The following is a 19,668-nucleotide window of genomic DNA, read 5'->3' as shown; positions in this document are numbered from 1 at the left end:
CGCTTCTAAGCCTTTCTAGCTAACAATGGCGGTTTACGGGGCCAAACACAAAAATGAGGCGATTTAATTTTAAACGTTAAGTGAAACGAACTTCTTACGTTGTTCTTACGTCACGAAAGCTGACAACGATTTCAGCAACCCACAATAAATACGTCATTGGGGGTTACCCTATCGTTGCATAATTAAAATTAGTTATTTTTTTCGTATGCATGCATCAATAAATTGCGGGAGGCGTAGTGTTTCATTCTTGACCGATCAAATTTGACACAATTTGTTAATTAAACTATAACATAGGGCGCACTCTAGTGGTGTGGCACCTTGTTTAAAACCGCAACTGGACAATATGAAGGTCGTGCACTGACCCGCATATCAGGTGGCGGTTTAAAATAATAAATAAACAAAAAAATCAATCAAAATATATAAAAAAAAATACAAAAAATAAAGAAACAAAAAAATAAAAACAAAAAAAATAATTAAAAAAATGAGGGGAACACAAAAAAGAGAAGAGAAGTAAAAGAAAAGAGAAATAAATAAGAATAAAAAAATTAAAAAAAACAAAAACAAAATCAAAACAAAACTTAATCAAGGCACCAGCACAATCTGTTTCATTGGATTTAATGAAACTTGATTGCGGAATTACATTCAACGATTAAATTGGTTTTAGCTGAAATATTCATTGTGGGTTGAATTTCGTTGTTAACCTTTTGGTCTATTTGAAAGCGTTTCAATTAAACTAACAATTACTAAAGTCTGTGTTATCAATTTGTATTTAGAATCAGAATCTGGAATCACTGGGTTATTTGTGGGATCCAACGTTGGAATGCTGCAATTTGGTGACGACTAATTATTGTATTAAATATTTATGTTGGATTTTAGCTTTCGATTAAAGTTTCCGTATTTTTAAGAAGTACACCGCCATCATTTCTCGTAAACAACTTTCCTCAACTAAACTGGCACCTAAAAAACTCGGAATAGTTCAGATTATTTTAAATAGGCCTATATAAAAAATTATTGATAAGGTTATTTAAAACACAAAAATTATTGGTTAAACTTATTTTAAAAAAAGGATTGATTTTGATTCAAATTATTTCAAATACCAAAACTTTAATGTTTAGGATTATTTGAAATGAAAAAGTATATTCATATTACCATTGTTTAAATTACTTTTAAACAAATTTGCAAATTATACGTTTAATAAATGTTAAAAACACACCATACAAACAAGTCTGTCATGTAGAACACTTATTTAAATTCATGTTGTTGTTGAAAAACAAAGTTTTGGTTTGGAAAAAGATTCACCCGGGCCTGTGTAACAGACGTAAAACAACAACAAGAAAATCTACAATACATAAACAGCACAAAAAATACAAAACAAACACAAGTCGACCAGCGTTGTTTACTACCTACGCAAAGTTCGCGAGAGTTCTTTACGCAAACTGCCTAATTCGAAGATAAAACCTGCGTTTCCGATAAAAGCTGTGAAAATAATGTGACTGTTATGTTCAAATTAAACTCAACAATCCCCGGGTAAATCACACGACAGACTCGGAACACAAACTTATCAGGTTTGAAGTTGATGAAAACTTGCTTGGTGGTGAAGTCTGTGTGGGAAGGTGGAGTTCCTTAAACGAGCTGAATCCTTAAACAGAAAACGCGAACCGGTTAGCATTACTGGTTACTATCAATGGACTTTTTGTAACAGAACCGGTTGAAAAATATAACTTTTGTAATAGAACCGGCTGACAAAAAATTTGAATCCCACCACTGGATAGTTCCATAATTTTACTTCACATCATGCACTACTTACATTGCCGTCCTTGTGGTAAAATCGTATATTCTGTGATCTCCGCTCTCAAAAGTTCCAATAGTTTGTTCAGGAATTCAACATCTCATCGATTTCCATCTTAGATTTAATCTTCTATCAATGAAAAATAGGTTTTAAAATTGTATCAAGCATCAAACTACCAACAGACCCAAACTCACCTGTGTCAACAAAAAACTGAAATTATTTAAACAAAATACCACAAGTCCGCAGTCGAATCGTAATTTCTTCATCCTGGTCGGTGATTTCTTCACTTTCTTCCTTGTTTTTGTCGATCTGCTGTTTGAAGGTTCCTTAAAAGAAGGGAAGCATTTTAAATGTTTAAAGTATAAGCTTGCCATAATTTGCCACAGGTTGCTGGGTAACTTAACAGTAAGCGATGAAAACATGAATCTCCTGGATTTTAGAAACTTTACTGACACAATTGCAACTACTATTTCGACCCTTTCTTTTCTGTACTGTAATAAACACGGGAAAACGCTTTGTTGAAAGCTAGCAAAAATGGTAATTCCATAACATATTTGGGCCCTGGTATGAAGCAGTTTTGTCAGAATAATAGTTTGCGTACTTTGGGTGAATCAGGAACTATCATGTCACAGTATTGTATGTTATTTGGATTTTTAATGTAAACTTATGTTTAGTTTTGTTTCCATTATAATTAAACACACAGTTTATTAAATTTTAGTGAATAAATGTAATGGGTTTCCTATGATCTGGACTATTACAGGTGGAGCATCGGTGAGCCCCTACCTTAACTGCAGATTAGAATATTCTTTGACAGTTCATCTTAGTGGACATAAAGTGAAGTGTTATGATTGTTTAACTTCTATTTAAATCAGGGGGATTCGGTTTTAGATGCGCAAGCTGTATCCCGAGTTTGATTGGCTAAATTGAATAAATTTTGGGGTTTTAATATTTGTCCGGGTCAAATTCGCCTTAAAGCTTACCTTGCTCTGCTTGTGGTAAAATCGTATATTCTGTGATCTCCGCTCTTAAAACTTCCAACATTTCGTTCAGGAATTCAACATCTCATCGATTTCCATCGAAGATCTAATCTTTTAAAAATAAGAAATAGGTTTCAAAATATTGTCAGGCATCAAATCACCAACGGATCTAAACTTACCTGTGTCAACAAAACTGAACTTAATCAAACAAAATACCACAAGTCTCGGTCGGATCGCTGTTCCTTCATTCTGTTTGTTGCTTTAATCCATCTCTCATTTTTCTTTTGTCCATTCGCTATTGGAAGATTCCTTGACAGAAATTGTTTTTATCCTCTTTATAAATATTCGTGATTGAAAATTACTGAGAATGGAAAGCATTTTCCAAGTTACGAAATCTGTCTGACATACAATTAAATAAACGGTGATCGTCGATGATCATGTTGCCTGTTGAAGGGTTAGATACTGTTCAGTTCAAATACTCTCAGTGATTGAAAATTATGAATTAAACTTTTTTTAAATTCTTTTAAGTTTACAAACCATTAAATGAGTTTATGTATTTTTGTTAACTTTGCGCTTTGAATAATACTTATATACTATTTGTGACGCCATAAACATAAATTTTGCTTCGTCATTCGTTTTATTTCCCTCTAGTAAACGTTTTTATCTGTAGGACCACAACCGGTAGGGTCAAAGTATCTCACCTCGCTGCGATCTCCTGTGGGTTCCGTCAATGTCCGCGGGGTGGGAGAAGGACGTCATATAAACATAACAAACCGCGTTCTACTTTAATTAAATCGTCATAATACCCTCCTTTAGGGAGGTCAAGTATCAATTTGGAAGTTTTAGCAACAAATGCGCGAAAAAATATTCCGGAATCTTGTTTCAAATCCGCAATAACAATATATTGGGCGTGCACAACCCTCCATATTATATAATGCGGCGAAAATAATCACAAAAAAATTAAGAGTAAAAAATAGTCAAAATAGAGAAGGGAAGAAAAAGAGAAACAAAACGAGTAAAAAACAAACAAACAAGATTCCGGTATTGTCCCCTATTATTACGAAACAATTAACAACGCGGTTTGTCACAAATGTAATGACGTCATTTAACTGGAGTTACATCACTGGTCGTTGCGTCATCAATCCCGGGGTCGAACAAAACTGTGAACAAAATATTAAGTTAGTTAAACGTTGAAATCTACATGTAGCCTATATAGGCTAGGCCAGTAGCGGTGCCGCGACGCCCTGGTGCATCGTTTCAATTTTCCAAGGGCGTCGCAGAGTAGTTTCGTTTCGTGGGTTTTTGTTGTTGTATCAATAAACACAACTTCAATAATAAGTTTCCTCATTAACTTTTAATTGCTGGTGCGTCGCAAGTCCAGAAAAACTTGTGCAGGGGCGTCGCAACAAAAAAGTTTGGGAACCACTGGGCTAGGCTATACATAACTTGCTAAGCAAACAAGGTAAACGTTGCCAAACATGCAATTGTCCAATTGAGTCAATGTTGAGTAATTTTTGTATAAATTCATCACCAATTGCCCTGATATCTACAAACACGCAAAAATGTCGTACAATATTTTGTGCCCAAATCACCTTTAACACATCAATGTATCATTATAGCTTAACACAATTTACAATAAACTTCGATTTGTCTGTGCAGTGGTATTGATTACATTAGGCTACTTACTATAAATCTACCTAAATCAAGTTCAGTCTATCAGCGTTGTTTATTTTTTCTTTAGTTTACAAACTATGCAGCTATTGTACTTAAAACGCAACAACCAGATCTTCCACCTTGTGTAACTGCTCGTCACCAAACCCGTTGTGACCAACAGTTAGGCTACTATAGGTTCGCGATCAATCAACGTGCAAAGCCCTTAGCACTAGCGGCACTGATTGCTGATTGCGTAAAGAACTACAGTGCAACCGATATTGTTGTAACAAACAGTAATAAACAGTCAACAACAGTAATATATTAGTTCAAATCTATTCTGAAAAAAAAAGTATTTCTTAAATGTAGAAAAGACTACGCAAAATTATTAGCTTATAATTTTCTATTATTTTCAACTATATTTTGTATAAGTTATTTATCCAGAAGCTACAGAAATTGTCAGCTCGTTTTATCCAAGTAAGCGAAAAAATGTTAAAAATAAAGCAAGACAAAAAGTCATACATTTTGTTTTTACCTCTCAAATTTTTCTTCTTTCAATCGATTCCAACACCCGGGCAATAAAACCAGGAAGCCCATCTTCCACGTTTTATAGAAACTCCAATGCCCCTGCAAGTCAGCTTCGTGGTCCCCAAACATGGCGCCAAGTTTCATAGAAATCATGTAATTACGTGTAGCAGGGATTAAAAACTTTCTAGATTTTGTCTTTTAAAAATTTTATGCTTACTGCAGTTGCATGCAAAAATTAAATACGTTTGGCATGTTTATAAAAATTGCAAGAAAAGTTTTGTGTGACGAAGCTACTTAGTGATTTGTTGTAAATGCATTTGTGGCAAAAACGACTGGCGGATTCTTATGGCGGACAAACCACAACCCTACGGAGCCGGGGTTTGAACCACTGACCGTTAGCTTTGTACCAACAGAAATTGCTTCACAACAAATTAACTTCACGCAGATGTTGCGAGGAAAATTACATTGTTGACAATCATCTTAATGACATCACAATTACCATTGTTTGGTCACTTAGTGTCGTTTCGATGATTGTGACGTGTATCCAACAAACAATCAGAGCAAATGATGAGCTTTCCGGGAATTTAGGAGAAAATCGCTTCGTCCGAATGACCAGGTGCAGTTGACCGCAAACTGACACATAACAAACTGGTTTGTAAAATCAACAGCTGTACACGAGTTTGTCTAAATTAATTCAACAAACAAACACACGATAAAACCTGAAAAATATAGCTAAGAATGGAAAGTATTTTCCAAGCAACGAAATCTGCCAAAAATATTCTTGGAATATAGCCTACATATTTCGCTGAAAAATATAGAGTAACACTTTATCGTAACGTCGGCTTGTTGTATTAAAAACTGCTGGAAGAGCTGTAGATATTTTTGACATTATGCTTGGCAGCAACAGCTTAGTTAATTTTTACATACGTTCACATTTATCAACCTATTTCGAAAACTCAGAAAGTTAATTTCTTTAAATTGACATTATTGTGTAATGCCAGTGTTTACATTAAACCGACTAGTTCCAGTACGAGGCTTACAATAAAGCTATTGTTGCCCACTAATTCCAATAGTTACGTAATAGTGATTGATTCAAGATCACGAACACGGTAATTATGTTGAACAATAGCGTGAACACGTGGGCTTGTGTTACGTGCGGGAATCGGCGATTTAATTCCACCCCTTAATTGGCGGCAACCTCTTTACATTGGACAGTTTACAAACAATTGGAAGGTTTATATAAAAGTGGGACCGACGCTTGGAGTTAAAGTTTCAAGATTTCATGGCGAGGCTAACGACGACAGCTGATACAGAAATTTGGTGCTAACTTTGTGACGGTCTTGTGAGTAAGGAATTAGATTGAAAGAAGATGATATACAAATTGCAGTATAAAGTTGAGCAAAAATCAGAAAGGCGGTTGTATTTGTATTGCGACGTCCTATGCAGGTCGCCTTTACCAGTGTAAACAAAATATAATCGTACACGCAACTACGCGCATTCAGTGTTCAAAATATATAAGCTGTTGCTGTCAGGCATAATATCAAGTTTATACAGATTATCTGGCGATTGTATTTTTATACCGACGTTTCGACGTCCTATAAAGGTCGCCTTCATCAGAGTAAACGACACCAAATGCGCGTAGTACAGTGCACGAATCATGCAGAAAGTATATCAAACTTTTTGTAGTTTTGTCGCAGGTGTCTGTTGCTTTATAGTCTATAATTTGAGTTTAAACGATTTTGTTTCTGCAGACACCAAACTAAGACACTAACTAGTAACAAAATGAATATTGTTGTTTATTACGTCACATACCTTGCTATGACGTTAATCGGCATGACGTCATCGATGACGGTAATGGATTACGCGAAGGAATACGGAGACGGGATGGACAGAGAGGTGAGTTGACACATTTAAGTTGTCAAACATATATTAGTCATCGTATGCCAGTGGTTCTTGACCTTTTTTCCTTGCTGCACCCCTTTCAAATCACCAACCAATTTTCGCATCCCTCTGGGTTTTCGTATTTATATGGAAAAGACCTAACCAACCTTAATGATTCAGCATCCCCGCATCCCCTTAGGAGCAGTTCTCGTACTCCTTGGGGTTGCGAGCACCCTGTTCTATGTTCTATTCAAATCGGGGTTATTGGTTCAAACCACACCGCTTCTATGGTGTTGGGGCGCTTGTTTGCTGAATTAAAAACGAGAGATATCTTTAAAATTGGTTTACCCAAAGTCATAGATTCAATTCTTAAGGCATTCAAAAAGTGTGATTACTTTTGATTTCAAGTCTTTCTACTATTTTTTGTGTGCCATGTTTATTTACTAAATACGCCAAGATCAGTTAATTTTTTTTTGTAAGTTCGATAAAATTATGACATTACATTTCCCTCAAATTGGCCCACCCATGTTTTTTGCACGCCATCTAGCAATTTTGGCTTTAAATTTGAACTTGTTTAAAAATTCATTCTAATTTTCACAGTACACCCCAATCACCGGCTTGAAATGCCGTTTTTCTCCACGCCACCGTCGTATGAAGGCTTGCCAGATTTATATGGATGAACCGGCAAAGCTGAAGATGTATTCGGATCAGTATCTCACATACGGGATCAACTATTGGGGAAAATATCACGATCTGGCGGCCAAGACTGAAGTTAAAGGTGAGTGATCGTCGAATCTCAAAGTAAAAGATAAAAAAAACTGAATGAATTATATTTTAAAAAAGAATCTCGCAAAGTGAGTCTATTTGAACAAGTGGCCAATTTATTGGTTTTCACGCCAAAATGAATGAGAAACAAAGGAAATCCCAAGACTAAGTAAAATAAAATTTAAAAACTTGGAAAAAATAAAATAGGAAACTTTATTTGATTCAACTCGTGCAAATATTTGCGTCAAACTTAGAAGTGGAAGCATGAGGTCTTGAGAACGTAAACGCAACCCGATAAGACAATAAACCGCGGCACCAAAATAAATACACATTCTCTACAAATAAGATGAATAATTTCAATACTGGCATCCCTGAAGCGATGATGCAGACCAGTGATCACGGCATACATATCGATAATTCATAGCACGTCAGGCCTATTAAAGGCAGTACACCGAACCAGCCGGTCTCTCAAGCATTCCCATATAGACTAGAAAAATCTAGCATGCAGTGGGATTCGAACCCACCATTGAAGTCTTATTTAAGGCGTTGTACCGAATCAAGTCGGTCTCCCAAGCACTCACATGTGTATAGGCCTGGCGTACTATAATTTTCTAGAAATAACTTGATACCGTTTTGTTCCATCAGAGGAGGGAGACAGAACTGCATCAACAGTTTCGAACTACGTGAGATTCTACCACCCCTACCGGTCCACGTCACGTTACCGTAGTTACGATGATGACGATGACGACAAGAAGCGGAAACGCCGTGACGTCAGCCAGGGTGGGGAAACCCCGACATCATCGCCGAAACATTTGCGTCGCGTTAAGCGGGGAACCCAGAGTCAGGGAGTCAACCCGTGCGCGGAGAAGAAATCGCGGAAAACGATCGTAATCCACGGGATCGACGCGATTAACGGGGAAATCGTGGAACTTCTGCAGGATCCCGGTTCGTATGGAATTTAAAATATAATCTAAAAATATCGACGAAAAGCTGTTTTTTAAAAAAATCACAATTTCAACAGTGTAAAACGTAACTTCCCAAAACTTATTGATGTAGTTTAGGATTTAATGAAATACATCACTGTAAGCCAGGCCCATTGAAGACGTTGTACCGAATCAGCTGGTCACCAAGCGTAAATAAAGTAGTTAAGTAGGATTCGATGGAATAATGGATGCTTAACAATTTTAAAAGTCCAGGCTGACCAATCAAGAAGCCTTTGACCTTTATAACTGTTATATTTTATATTTACGCACCACAAAACGATGTTATAGACCTATTGGTGAACACAAGCTGTTGCTACCAGGAATAATCTATAAACAAGTATTGCTCATCCAGCAGTTTTATCGCTTATAAGAAATTTGTCTTTCAAGATATGATTAAGGCGTCTTATATAAGACGTTGTTTGTGATATAACTGTTGGTAGAGAAATATTCCTTTATACTATTGGTGTAAAGCAGTGGTTCTCAAACTTTTTTATTGTCGGGGCCAAATGGTATTTTTATAAGTGTGCAGGGAGCGGCAAAAAAACGAAACCTTAAGAAAATCACTAAAGAAGATGACTTTGAAAGCTAAAATATCAATGTTTGGTGGTTTTCTGAGGTCTGGTGCGAGCCGCAAAATAAGTAGTTGGGAGCCGCATGCGGCCCCGAAAATCGAGTTTGAGAACCACTGGTGTAAAGGTTTCAAACGCATTGGTGTCAATTTTTAAACCATTTTTTCCGACTAAACAACCCATCAATTTATCCCACAGATAAGAACATGTTCCAGACTTACTACACGAAGCGTTGCATGCGTCGGACTTTCTACAACATGAGGTGTGAACCGCAATACGTGAAGTTCGAGACAGCTGTCTTCATCAAAGGAACTCTCAACGTTCATGTGAGACCGGTTCAAATTCCAACAAACTGTGCTCTAAGTTTTTAGCTCACCTACGGCAATTTGTGGTCATTTGTGGCGAAACACAGACCCGTGGCTACTTTCTAAGGTCCGATCATGAATTTTTGCGAAGTTGGAAAAGTTTCAGGTTGCGGCTTGGGAACAAAATTTAAGTCCCCAGTTCCAAGATAAAAACTTGAACAAATTGCCCCAACCAGTGTGATTGTTGTACAAACCTGAAACCAGCAACAAATTCAGGCGAATCATCCATAAATGCCGGTGACTTTTTGCTGTTAGGAAAGCATTTGGGCATACCCGTTATTTCTTCCTTTTTTTTACTAATTCAAAACTTTTTTCTGTCTTTTTGTTTTAATATCCTTACCCCGAACAAAATTGTCCACGTTAACCATTTCTACCGAAAATTGCTACGTTCTGTTCCAAACTTAAATCGCAAAAAGACTATTTAGGGTGAAATTTAAATTCTTGTTGAAAAGGGTTCGTCAATTAACAATCCTCATTGTTTCGTGACACAATTATCAAAAATCGAAACGTATGCGGTCACAATTAAACATAAATGACGTGGATTTGGTTTCGTGAATTTGGGGGGTGGTTAACTATAGCGTGGGAGGGCTAATAAACACAACTAGAACACCGCAATTATGACGTAAAACAGGAATCGCGTGGGCGAATCGAGTTGTTAACAATCATTGAACTTTCTCGCTGAATTAATTGGTTACGTGTGAAACCTAATAGCGGGTTCCGCACCAAACCTTGAGGATAATTGCTGGTGGTAAAAGCGGATGAGTGAAGCGTGTTGTTACGGATCAACTTACACGTCACTCAACGTAAACACGTGACTGATACAGGCGTTACAGAGTTGTAAGTAGGGCTTAGGTTTCTTGAAACAACGGGCTTGATTCGGGCCAGATTTTACACTCTGTGTCAGTTGTTTTTTGAATAAATTTAAGTAGCCAAGTAGCCAGTTGCTGGACCTGACCTAATGACAACAGCCCTAAAACGCCTTGTTCAAGACCAATTGTCTATTGTGTTTGTTGTCTTGGTCATTCATAAGGCTTCAATGTATAGGCCTGTCAATCAAACGTTCGGGTCTAAACAGGCTTCTCAAAACGATTCGGGTTCGGGCTCCAATTTCAGGTCTGTTTAAAACTCTGAGGCGTCACACATGAAGAGTTGCCATTGTTTGTTAAAACTTTAACGATTTCAAATAGGTGATAATAAAGGCAAGTGTTATTTTATTCGAAACACTTTCCCATATACCTGATCTATGTTAACAAATTTACAGTTAGAAAATTAGCTTAAATTACGGAAAAGCAAAAAACAACAACCTTAGAATGATTTTTTTTTCTTGCTTTTGATGTATTTGACTGCGTTATAAACTTGCGTTGTGATTTCGTGCAAACAAACGTCTTGCCAATTTCTGCATTTTGTTTACACATTTATTTCTCGTCCTTTTTATTTATTTCTGTTGTATTGTATCACTTTTTCGCACGCCATATATTATTTTTGTATAAAACTGTGATGTTTGAAAAAAATGTCCCAAAGATAAAGGTTGTGCCTTGTTGCTTCTTTTTAAGGATCAGGTCAGAACAATTTAAGTTTATGCAACGCATGTGCCAAAGTTATTTATTTTCACTTGACCTTTAGGTCAAACCTGAAATTAAAGGGTTATCAGGTTTTGCAAATCGACAAAACCAAATACTGCTGTAGTTCAGCTTGTATTTGTATGGAAATTGTAATCTCAGACCAGAATCAATTGAGTTGAGTTTATTTCGCTTGGTGAAAGACAACATAGCGACACAATTGCACTAAAACAATCACCAACCTGGAAATAGCTGCGCAACGTTAAAACGTTATGAAGCGGAAAAAAGTAAAGGGCACAATTGGTGGATAATGATTAAACCGGCTACAGCTACACCGTAATAAGAAGGACAAAATAAACGGTGTAACGTAGTTCAAAGATCACAAAACTTATTACGCTATTTGTTCTGTGTTCTAGACAATGTCAACTAAACAAATAAACTAAAACGATGTCAAGACCAAGTTGAAATTGTTTGTTTGATTTTAATCAGTGATACTTTGGTTAATTGCTTAACAATGTTTGCGCGTTAACTAAATACTTGGAACAGACACAAATACATTTGATTCGCTCAAATGTATTTCTGACAATGTAACAACGGGATTTGTTGATGTTGAAATGAAGCCATTAAGCTCAATTATGGTTTGTCTTTCGGGCGAAAAAGTTATTTGGGAAAAAAGTTCGCTGAAGATTTTTTATTGAGATCTCTCATTAGAATACAGGTAACAGAATTTAAAATGTAAGTTAAACTTGTATCTCCAAACAATCTAAACACTACCGCCAAAAGTAAAAAATGCATACAAGAGGTATAAGGCTTTTTCACTCCATGGTTACGTAATGTTGTTTGAACAAGCTGATAATATTCTGACAGATTGCATTCAAAATTTCATACCGCCAATCAATTTAAGAAACGTATAGAACCAAGTTGGCACCAGCGTTGGTTTGAAGCAGGGGTGTGCAACAGGTGGCCAATGGGCCACCATCCGGCCCGCCAAGCTATTTAGTGTGGCCCTCGCCAATACATTGATTAAGAGAAAAAATGCAAGTCTTGTAGGAATTCAGCAAAATGCCCGCTAGTTTCTGGTAAATCCTCCTAAGTTGCTATACTATATGTAACAAATATAAGCTAAATCAGCGTTTTCCCACCGGTGGATCATACAACAATTAGCAAGTACTTCACTGAGTGTGACGTAATAATTCCCTTTGTCTAAAAAATGTGTGGCCCTCGCTTGATGTCCGAAATTCGTTGTATGGCCCACCGACGAAAAATGTTGCACACCCTTGGTTTAAAGCAACGACCATTAAATCACGGTTTACAAAACGCAAAAGTTTGTTTTTCCTTGGTTGTGAAACGCAAACACTTTAGTTTTTCTGGTTCCTTGTTAATAGTTTTTTATTAGCGTGAAAAAAACGTGTTTGGTTTTCAAAACAGAAACGGAATTATCGGAAAGATTTGAACTGTGCGGGAACAATAGTAACGCTTTATAAACAATGATTCAGAACATCTTACATGTTTGTTACGTCATAATGCAAAACAATAGCAAAATGACGCGATACGATGACGCAAAGCGGATGATTAAAAAACGCCAACGTGGGATTTTCAATTACGCAAGATGCACGTACAACTTGGAGCCACTGCAAAAATCCTAACCTTAACCGACTACACCCAAACGCACGGAGTAATGTACACAACTGGTTAACATTATATGGAGTAATTCCTATGGTATGATATTTTGCAAAAGCCAACAAGCCTTATGCCATATTGCGGGCAACCTTTGTCGCTGTAGGCCGAAATACAATTGCGATGATTCGATCGCGGGTCGCACCGTTATATAACAAAAGGTGAGTTTACTTCGTTGCATATTAAAAATGCCTTATACCAAGTAAAATTCGCATTTGATTCTAGCCACATTATTCCTGGTTGCAGAAAAATAGCGCCGGGCGCACTAATCTGCTTAAAAATATATAATAATTGGACTCGTTTGCCAGTACATTTTAAATCCAAGTGTCTCTGCTGGCCGCACAACCTTTAATCAAGGGCCGCATGTGGACCGCGGGCCGCAGGTTGTACACCCCTGCCTTATGTCAACACAGACAACGACTCATTTTCGTCAAGTATGATATTAAACGCTAAACGTTTCGCCAACAGACAATGCAGGATGTCATGTCCTTTGTACACGGCTCGGTTTACTCGAATGAGGACAAAACGTTTAGGCTTGTCGTGGTTAAAACATTAATAAAAAACCGCATTTTAAACGGATAACGGACGGATATTTTCCCGTACTGTCGTGACTTTTATGCGCATGTATTCTTCGTTTAGAGCAGTGGTTCCCAAACTTTTTCATATTTTTTTCAAAACGGTCCCTTTGCCATTATTTCGAGGGCTCGCGGTCCTTAAGCCTAAATGTGTATTTCATAAAAACGAAAGTTGATTGCAGGATTTTGCCTAGTTATGCAAAATTGCGCATAACAATCTTTCAAAGACAGCATATGACATCACAAACAGGACAAAAACATTACGATTGTGCGCGAACAATTGCATTTTTGATAGTTGTCATTCAATAAAGGCCATTGTTTAGCAATGAAGACAGTCGATTCTAAACTTTACTTTGATTTAAACTTATTTAGTGGCACAAACTGACGCCAAATAAGATTATAGAATTACTTCAACCGCTTCGCGGTCCCCCGAAAATTGCCTCACGGGCCCCTAAAGGACCGCGGACCCCAGTTTGGGAACCGCTGGTTTAGAGTGTTAAAACGAAACGTACGGCAGAGGATTTGATCGGTTTGCCCCAGATTGTGTCGTGGCAGATGTTTTATGTGTTAAGATTTAAGATTGGTTGTATTAGAACTGTAGCATAGACTAACAATTTACTAAGCCTTTGTTAATGGCCTATGTTTGTATAATCTATGATGTGTTGTTAATACTTCGGACTGTTGTCAAATTATGGATGCAATTAGAAAATCTGCCATTTTTGCCCTGTGTGTTATATCGTATTTTATGTATTAAAAGTAGATGTTGGTGTGTAAAAGGTTTGATGCATTTAGAACAGTTGTTCTTAACCTTTTTTCCTTGCTGCACCCCTTTCAATTCACCAACCAATTTTCGCATCCCTCTGGGTTTTTGTATTCATATAGAATAGACCAAACCAACCTTAATGATTCAGCATCCCCGCACCCCTTAAGAACACTCGTACCCCTTGGGGGTACATGTACGTCTGGTTAAAAACCCCTGACTGAGTATAAATGAAAAGACTTAATCTTTGTTAATATAAAATTGTATTTTAGTTTGTGACGCTAGTTTAGACTTGAGATAGATATTGAAATCTTAATAGGTTAACTAGAAACGTTGCACCTTATAACTCGAATTACCACTGATTGGAAAGCGATTAACTTAAACGCAGTCTAATATGTCTTAAGCCTGAAAACACATCAAGTTAATTCCCCCTTCCCGCGTAGGTTAGCCTACTTTTACTGTGACATTTTCGCTGCAACATTTGAAGGAAGAACCCGACAATTAATCTCACACTAACGTCAATTTCGCTGTAATGACCTCAGTTAAGTGGGTCTTTGGTGAAATACAGCAAACCGGGGTTTCCTACGAAGGATTGCGGCAATTAACGTGATCGGTTATAAGCGTGGCGCAGTGCAGGACAACGAGTAAATTGTAGACATAGGTGAGGGTTGCAGTGAGGTGAGGGTTTGTTTGGAGTTCAGTGTCAGTGTTCTACAGTAGAAAATTTGTAAACCAGTGCGCTTGTTTTGTACAGAGGAAAGTTTATTAGGGGGAGGAATTGCGATTTATTTAAAAAAATATGACAAGATTTTATCATTTGTACTAAACGCTTAATAAAATAGTTAAACAATACGTAGATGCAAAGAAATTTTATTTTAGTGTTCATAGTTTTGCAGTTGAACAAGGAACGAGCGTTTTACAGTTGGAAAATCTTGAAGCGCAATATTTCAAGCCCGATGTATGTTTATTTGCGCATTATTATAGCCAACTAAGATGGTGGTTAATTGTAAAGGATTTGCTGTTTCTTAAAACCAGTTTTACGAAAATAATTTTTTATCCAAACGTTTGAATAATAAAGCATGTCGCTTTTTGCGTCTATTTGGGCCGTTATTTTCGTAATTAAAGTTATGAACAGATCCGTATGTAGTTGCTATTTAAAGTGAGTTGGTTTTGAACCACGGAAAGTTGTTGTGATTTATATTGAGAAATATGACAACCATTATTACCATTCATTAAAGCAGTACGTAGATGAAAAGAATCTTTTTTAGCGTTTTTTGGTTTGTAGTTGCAGAGGCAAGCATTGTAACAAAACATATTTTGGTCCTAGTTTGTCACTTGCCCAAACAATGCATTTTTAAGTCAGTTCTATTTAAAGTTGTTTGAAAATCATCACATTTTTAAGCAATCTAATGTTTGTGTTGTTTCAGGTGTAGATGTAGAGAATTTTATCTATTATATCTGATCAAATAAAGGCGAACATGCAAAACGCAATAAAGGTAAAGTATTTTTTTAATTTTTTTTTTAATTTGTCTGAAGTCCGGTCAAAATGTAAAATCTTTTTTTGACTTTCCAACATAAGAGAATGCTACAAGAACGAGGAGTTTTTGTGTTTAAAAAGTGTGAAAAACATATGAAATTTACTGGGCCTTGATATTTTATGTTCTAGTTACTGAACTGCATAGATGTGTTTTGTAAATTAGTCAATCTCACAAACCGTGTTATTGATACCTTTTTTAAATTCGTACAAGTCCTGATTTATAAATCGCTATTACATTGTACAGCGGAAATATTTCTATTTCTGTTACAGATGCTCGGATTTTTGTTTGCTGTTCTCATGTGCAGTAACATTGTGGCTTCCCTGACACCGATGGATTACGTTCAGAAGGTCTACTCTCAAACCGACAAAGTGGTAAGGCAAGATTTTTCGAGATCTGAGAAACGAAAACATCAATAGATTGGTCTAAAAATTTACAGGACAAAAAAACTAAAAATAAGTTGGAAAGGGTGGCTTATTTTTTAACCAAGCATTCGATGTAATTTACAATGTCGTTTCATAAACGTGTAATGCTCGTATTATGCCTGGCAGCAACAGTTTATTTATTGGCCGTTTTGTGTTTACTTTTGGAAAAGTTTACCAAGCAAAACTCTGACACGCAGGAACACTATACACGGTCTTGAAAAGTAATTTAATCATAAACATAACTTACTGGCAACCTGCATTGATGATTTACATCTGCATGATGTATTCTATATACACCAGTAGTTTGGCAGTTATGTTTATGATTAAAACACAGACAGTTATTTTCTATAATTCCAGTATGAACCAGTGACTAAGGACATGTGCGAGGACATACCTTACTTCAAGTACCTGAAGATCTGCCAATATATGGACCGGTACAAGGACACGATTGAAGATTTCTCTGACGATGTTTTCACCTACGACATAAACTATTGGAAACGAGTGGAAGGAGAGGACCAGTTCACTGTGACAGGTGGGGATCTATAAAAATCGGGTAGAGTTACTAACAGCATACCTCACAGGAAAGCCACATTTCGCTAATTTTCGATAGGTGGCGTAAAGAGCTGAATTATTTATTTAGCGGTTTTGACAAGCAGTTTTTAAATACATACATTTTCCATCTTCAGAACAAACAACGGATTTGGTGGCGGCGGAGCTGAACAAGTTGACTTACGGTCAAACGCGCAAACGAAGGTCAAGCAATGACACTGAGGAGGAGAGCCACAACAGGGTAAAACGGGAAATCATGGGGAACCCGTGCATGGGGGACAAATCGAAACGGGCTGTGCTGTTGTTCGGGCTCGACCCCGAATCTGGGACGCCCCTTGAGCTATTCCACGACACAAGTAAGATTAACTGTTGTTGTTCTATATATAAGTTGTTGCTGCCAGGTATAATATCAAGTTTATAGATCTCTTATGGCAACTAAATTTTTGCACCGACCTTTCGACGTCCTATACAGGTCGCCTTCATCACGACAATTAACACTGACAGCGCGGCCTCTAATCACTGTTGTTGTTTTTAGGTGGTTTTTCATGGCGCGCCAACCGATTTGCGTTTATATTGAAGTAACATTTTGATCTGTTACACTGCTTGTTTATAGTTTTTATCATGTCGTTGTCTTAAAATTCAGCTTTATATGAACAAAACACTCTACTTTCTCTTTATTATTGATATCTGCTGGAACGGACCACTATTATTTAGATAAACGTTGGCACGCGAAGTCATTTACACAAGGAAATAAGTAAATTGGCACGCGTCGCCTAAAAGGTTGCCGACCTCTGACTTAAACAACTTGACTTTTCTTTTTGCAGAAGACCAAATGTACAACACCATCTACAGTAGAGAGTGCACAGCGTGGCAGTGGGGGAACCTTAAGTGTGAGATTCACTACATTGAAATGCGGCTGCCTGTTTTCAACCCTTACGTCCCGTGGCCTCAACTGGTGATTAAACCTGTTTTGGTCCCAGCCGGTTGTTCACTTGCTTTCAGATAATAACTCAGTTTTCAAGCATTATAAAAAGCATGAGGAAAAAGGTTGACTAAGAAGCAGATTTATTGGCATGCATTTTGCCCCGCAGTTTCATTCCTTATTCGAATAGAATCAAAAACGATGCTTGACTTGATTTTTTTAAATGACACAATTTTATCCTTCTTTAAAGGTTTGTTCAACAAGCTTATCTAATTGTTTAATAGCAGAAATATTCTTGTCGACAAAATGACTTGCAACATTATTTTGCCATATGGCAACATTCTGATTGTGTAATATGTTTATTTTCCACTTAAAAAACGAACTTTTTTCAACCAAGTGACTATAGCTAGCGGCTCTGTATAGTTTTTGTCATGAACAATTATTCAACCTATAGGACTTATACCAATCAGACTGATGTTCTCCTGGTGGCTTCGTATTTAAAAGCAGGTCTTTGTACAAGCCTTTATCAGAACAAACACTAACTTATACCCACTTTTTCAATGTTTTAGAGATTGTGTCAGTTTGATTATTTTGCCTTTAGCCCGCACGTGTTTACCGTTGTAAAGTGAACGACTAAAAACGCTTCTATCATCATTAAGTGAAACGAATTAATTAGTCAGGATAAGATTTGATATAATACCTCGATATTTATGGTCAATTAGTCGATAATTGTTTTTAACAAACCGTTATTTACCCTAATTAAGAAACCAACGCCGAATTCTTTCACTATAAAGATTACCAAACCCAACGTGGCCCAATTGCAGGCCAGCGGGCCAAAGAAAGCTAACGTATTTTAATGAACCGCAACAAATATTATTGGACCACACGGATCGAACCAATGATGGGTTTGTGTTGGATGATTAAGTGGAAGTGACGTGGCAACAATTAGGCTGATATGGGGCGCGCATTTTGCTGTTTAATTTGTATTTGCTTCACTGATAATAACCGATTATACCATTTTGTCCGGCGCGCCTGACCCATATACAGACATTAAAAACCTTGATGGGGATTCGTCCCCGGGAGCGTCCCGGATTCGAACCCCGTAAAAAATATTTCTACATTGACAACGGAATATTACTGGCCAACAATTGCTTTTCCTGTATTTTGTTGGCTTGAATTTTTCGAACTGATGCGCCTTTTTTAAATTTTCTGTTGTTTTCGTTTTTAATTGCACATTTGACATTTTTGCAGTTTGCAAATTTCTCAGTTTACACTTTTATCTACGGTGCTGCCTGTACAAAGAAAATTACAAAAATATCATATTAAATAAACTTTATATCCTAATACATATTAGCAAATTCTTTTTTTATGGAAACTTTACGAGGCTAGATAGAAAGCAAGACTATGGACTAGACAGATAGTTTAACAACAGCATTGTAGCTTTAAAAAGTTGTGCTCAAAGAGATAAAGTAACAAGTGCGCAAAATAATTACGAGCAGTTTTTGATTTTAATAAGTTTAAAAACAAAACATGGCCTAATCAGATAAACCTTACTGTTACAGCAACGGAACAAATGTTCTTTTTGCAACAATCGCTAACAATCAATAACAACAGATAGTCAAATCTAAATTTATTTATTTTTTAATTGCTGGTAAATAAAAACAATTTTAGTGCAACTGAACAAACAATCAACAAATTATAATCTGGTTATGTTGGTGCAGAGTTAAAACAAAGTCATCAACCTTGTAACTTTGTCTAAACCAGTGGTTCTCAAACTTTTTTATTGTCTGAGCTAAATGGTAGTTGTTTAAGTGTGTAAGGAGCCGCAAAAAAACGAAACCTTGAGAAAATCACTAAAGATTATTACCTTGAAAGCTAAAATATCAATATTTGGTGGTTTTCTAAGGTCTGGTGGGAGCCGCAAAATAAGTAGTTGGGAACCGCATGCGGCCCCGATAACCGAGTTTGTGAAGCACTGGTCTAACCTGTGAAAGACCCAGATGCATACATTAGTTCAGTGCAGTAAATCTCTAATACGCACTTTTGAAGTGTCCAGTTCACTGTAGTTGATGCAAATTTATCTTAGGCGTCAACTAATAGTAATTTTAAGTAAATAAAAATCAAAATCCTTGTTAAAACTTACTAATAAACACAAAAGA

General features: G+C 36.8%; 2 protein-coding genes and 1 long non-coding RNA gene across 3 annotated transcripts; 2 read left to right on the top strand and 1 right to left on the bottom strand.

Moving 5' to 3' along the window:
• Window positions 1–2,775: 2,775 nt before the first annotated feature.
• Window positions 2,776–4,999, bottom strand: LOC145224796 (uncharacterized). Its single transcript, XR_013859748.1, has 3 exons — window positions 4,952–4,999; window positions 3,468–3,926; window positions 2,776–3,075 (listed from the first exon to the last, which is right to left on the bottom strand). It is a non-coding gene; the product is annotated as an uncharacterized LOC145224796 (long non-coding RNA).
• A 1,700-nt stretch (window positions 5,000–6,699) lies between these two features.
• LOC145224081 (uncharacterized) lies at window positions 6,700–10,999 on the top strand. Its single transcript, XM_080090509.1, has 4 exons — window positions 6,700–6,840; window positions 7,426–7,603; window positions 8,236–8,535; window positions 9,341–10,999. Exons 1-4 carry the CDS (start codon window positions 6,727–6,729, stop codon window positions 9,511–9,513), a joined length of 765 nt encoding a protein of 254 aa, XP_079946635.1. The 5' UTR covers window positions 6,700–6,726; the 3' UTR covers window positions 9,514–10,999.
• Window positions 11,000–15,511: 4,512 nt separating this feature from the next.
• On the top strand, window positions 15,512–18,840 carry LOC145223957 (uncharacterized). The gene is made up of 5 exons (XM_080090372.1): window positions 15,512–15,574; window positions 15,886–15,987; window positions 16,396–16,570; window positions 16,725–16,943; window positions 17,412–18,840. Exons 1-5 carry the CDS (start codon window positions 15,557–15,559, stop codon window positions 17,591–17,593), a joined length of 696 nt encoding a protein of 231 aa, XP_079946498.1. The 5' UTR covers window positions 15,512–15,556; the 3' UTR covers window positions 17,594–18,840.
• The last annotated feature ends 828 nt before the right edge of the window (window positions 18,841–19,668 follow it).

This window comes from Phallusia mammillata, chromosome 4 (genome assembly GCF_965637545.1).
Source record: "Phallusia mammillata chromosome 4, kaPhaMamm4.hap1.1, whole genome shotgun sequence".
NCBI classification, from domain to species: domain Eukaryota; kingdom Metazoa; phylum Chordata; class Ascidiacea; order Phlebobranchia; family Ascidiidae; genus Phallusia; species Phallusia mammillata.
Note: the sequence above shows the minus strand (reverse complement) of the source record. Positions and strands in the feature narration are given on the sequence as shown.

Coding starts and splice junctions, on each gene's coding strand:
- LOC145223957 (XM_080090372.1), top strand. Junction 15,988..16,395: donor ACTCTCAAACCGACAAAGTG/GTAAGGCAAGAT, acceptor CTATAATTCCAG/TATGAACCAGTGACTAAGGA. Junction 16,944..17,411: donor TGAGCTATTCCACGACACAA/GTAAGATTAACT, acceptor TTCTTTTTGCAG/AAGACCAAATGTACAACACC.
- LOC145224081 (XM_080090509.1), top strand. CDS start 6,727: ATGAATATTGTTGTTTATTACGTCACATACCTTGCTATGACGTTAATC. Junction 7,604..8,235: donor GGCCAAGACTGAAGTTAAAG/GTGAGTGATCGT, acceptor TTGTTCCATCAG/AGGAGGGAGACAGAACTGCA. Junction 8,536..9,340: donor GGAACTTCTGCAGGATCCCG/GTTCGTATGGAA, acceptor TTTATCCCACAG/ATAAGAACATGTTCCAGACT.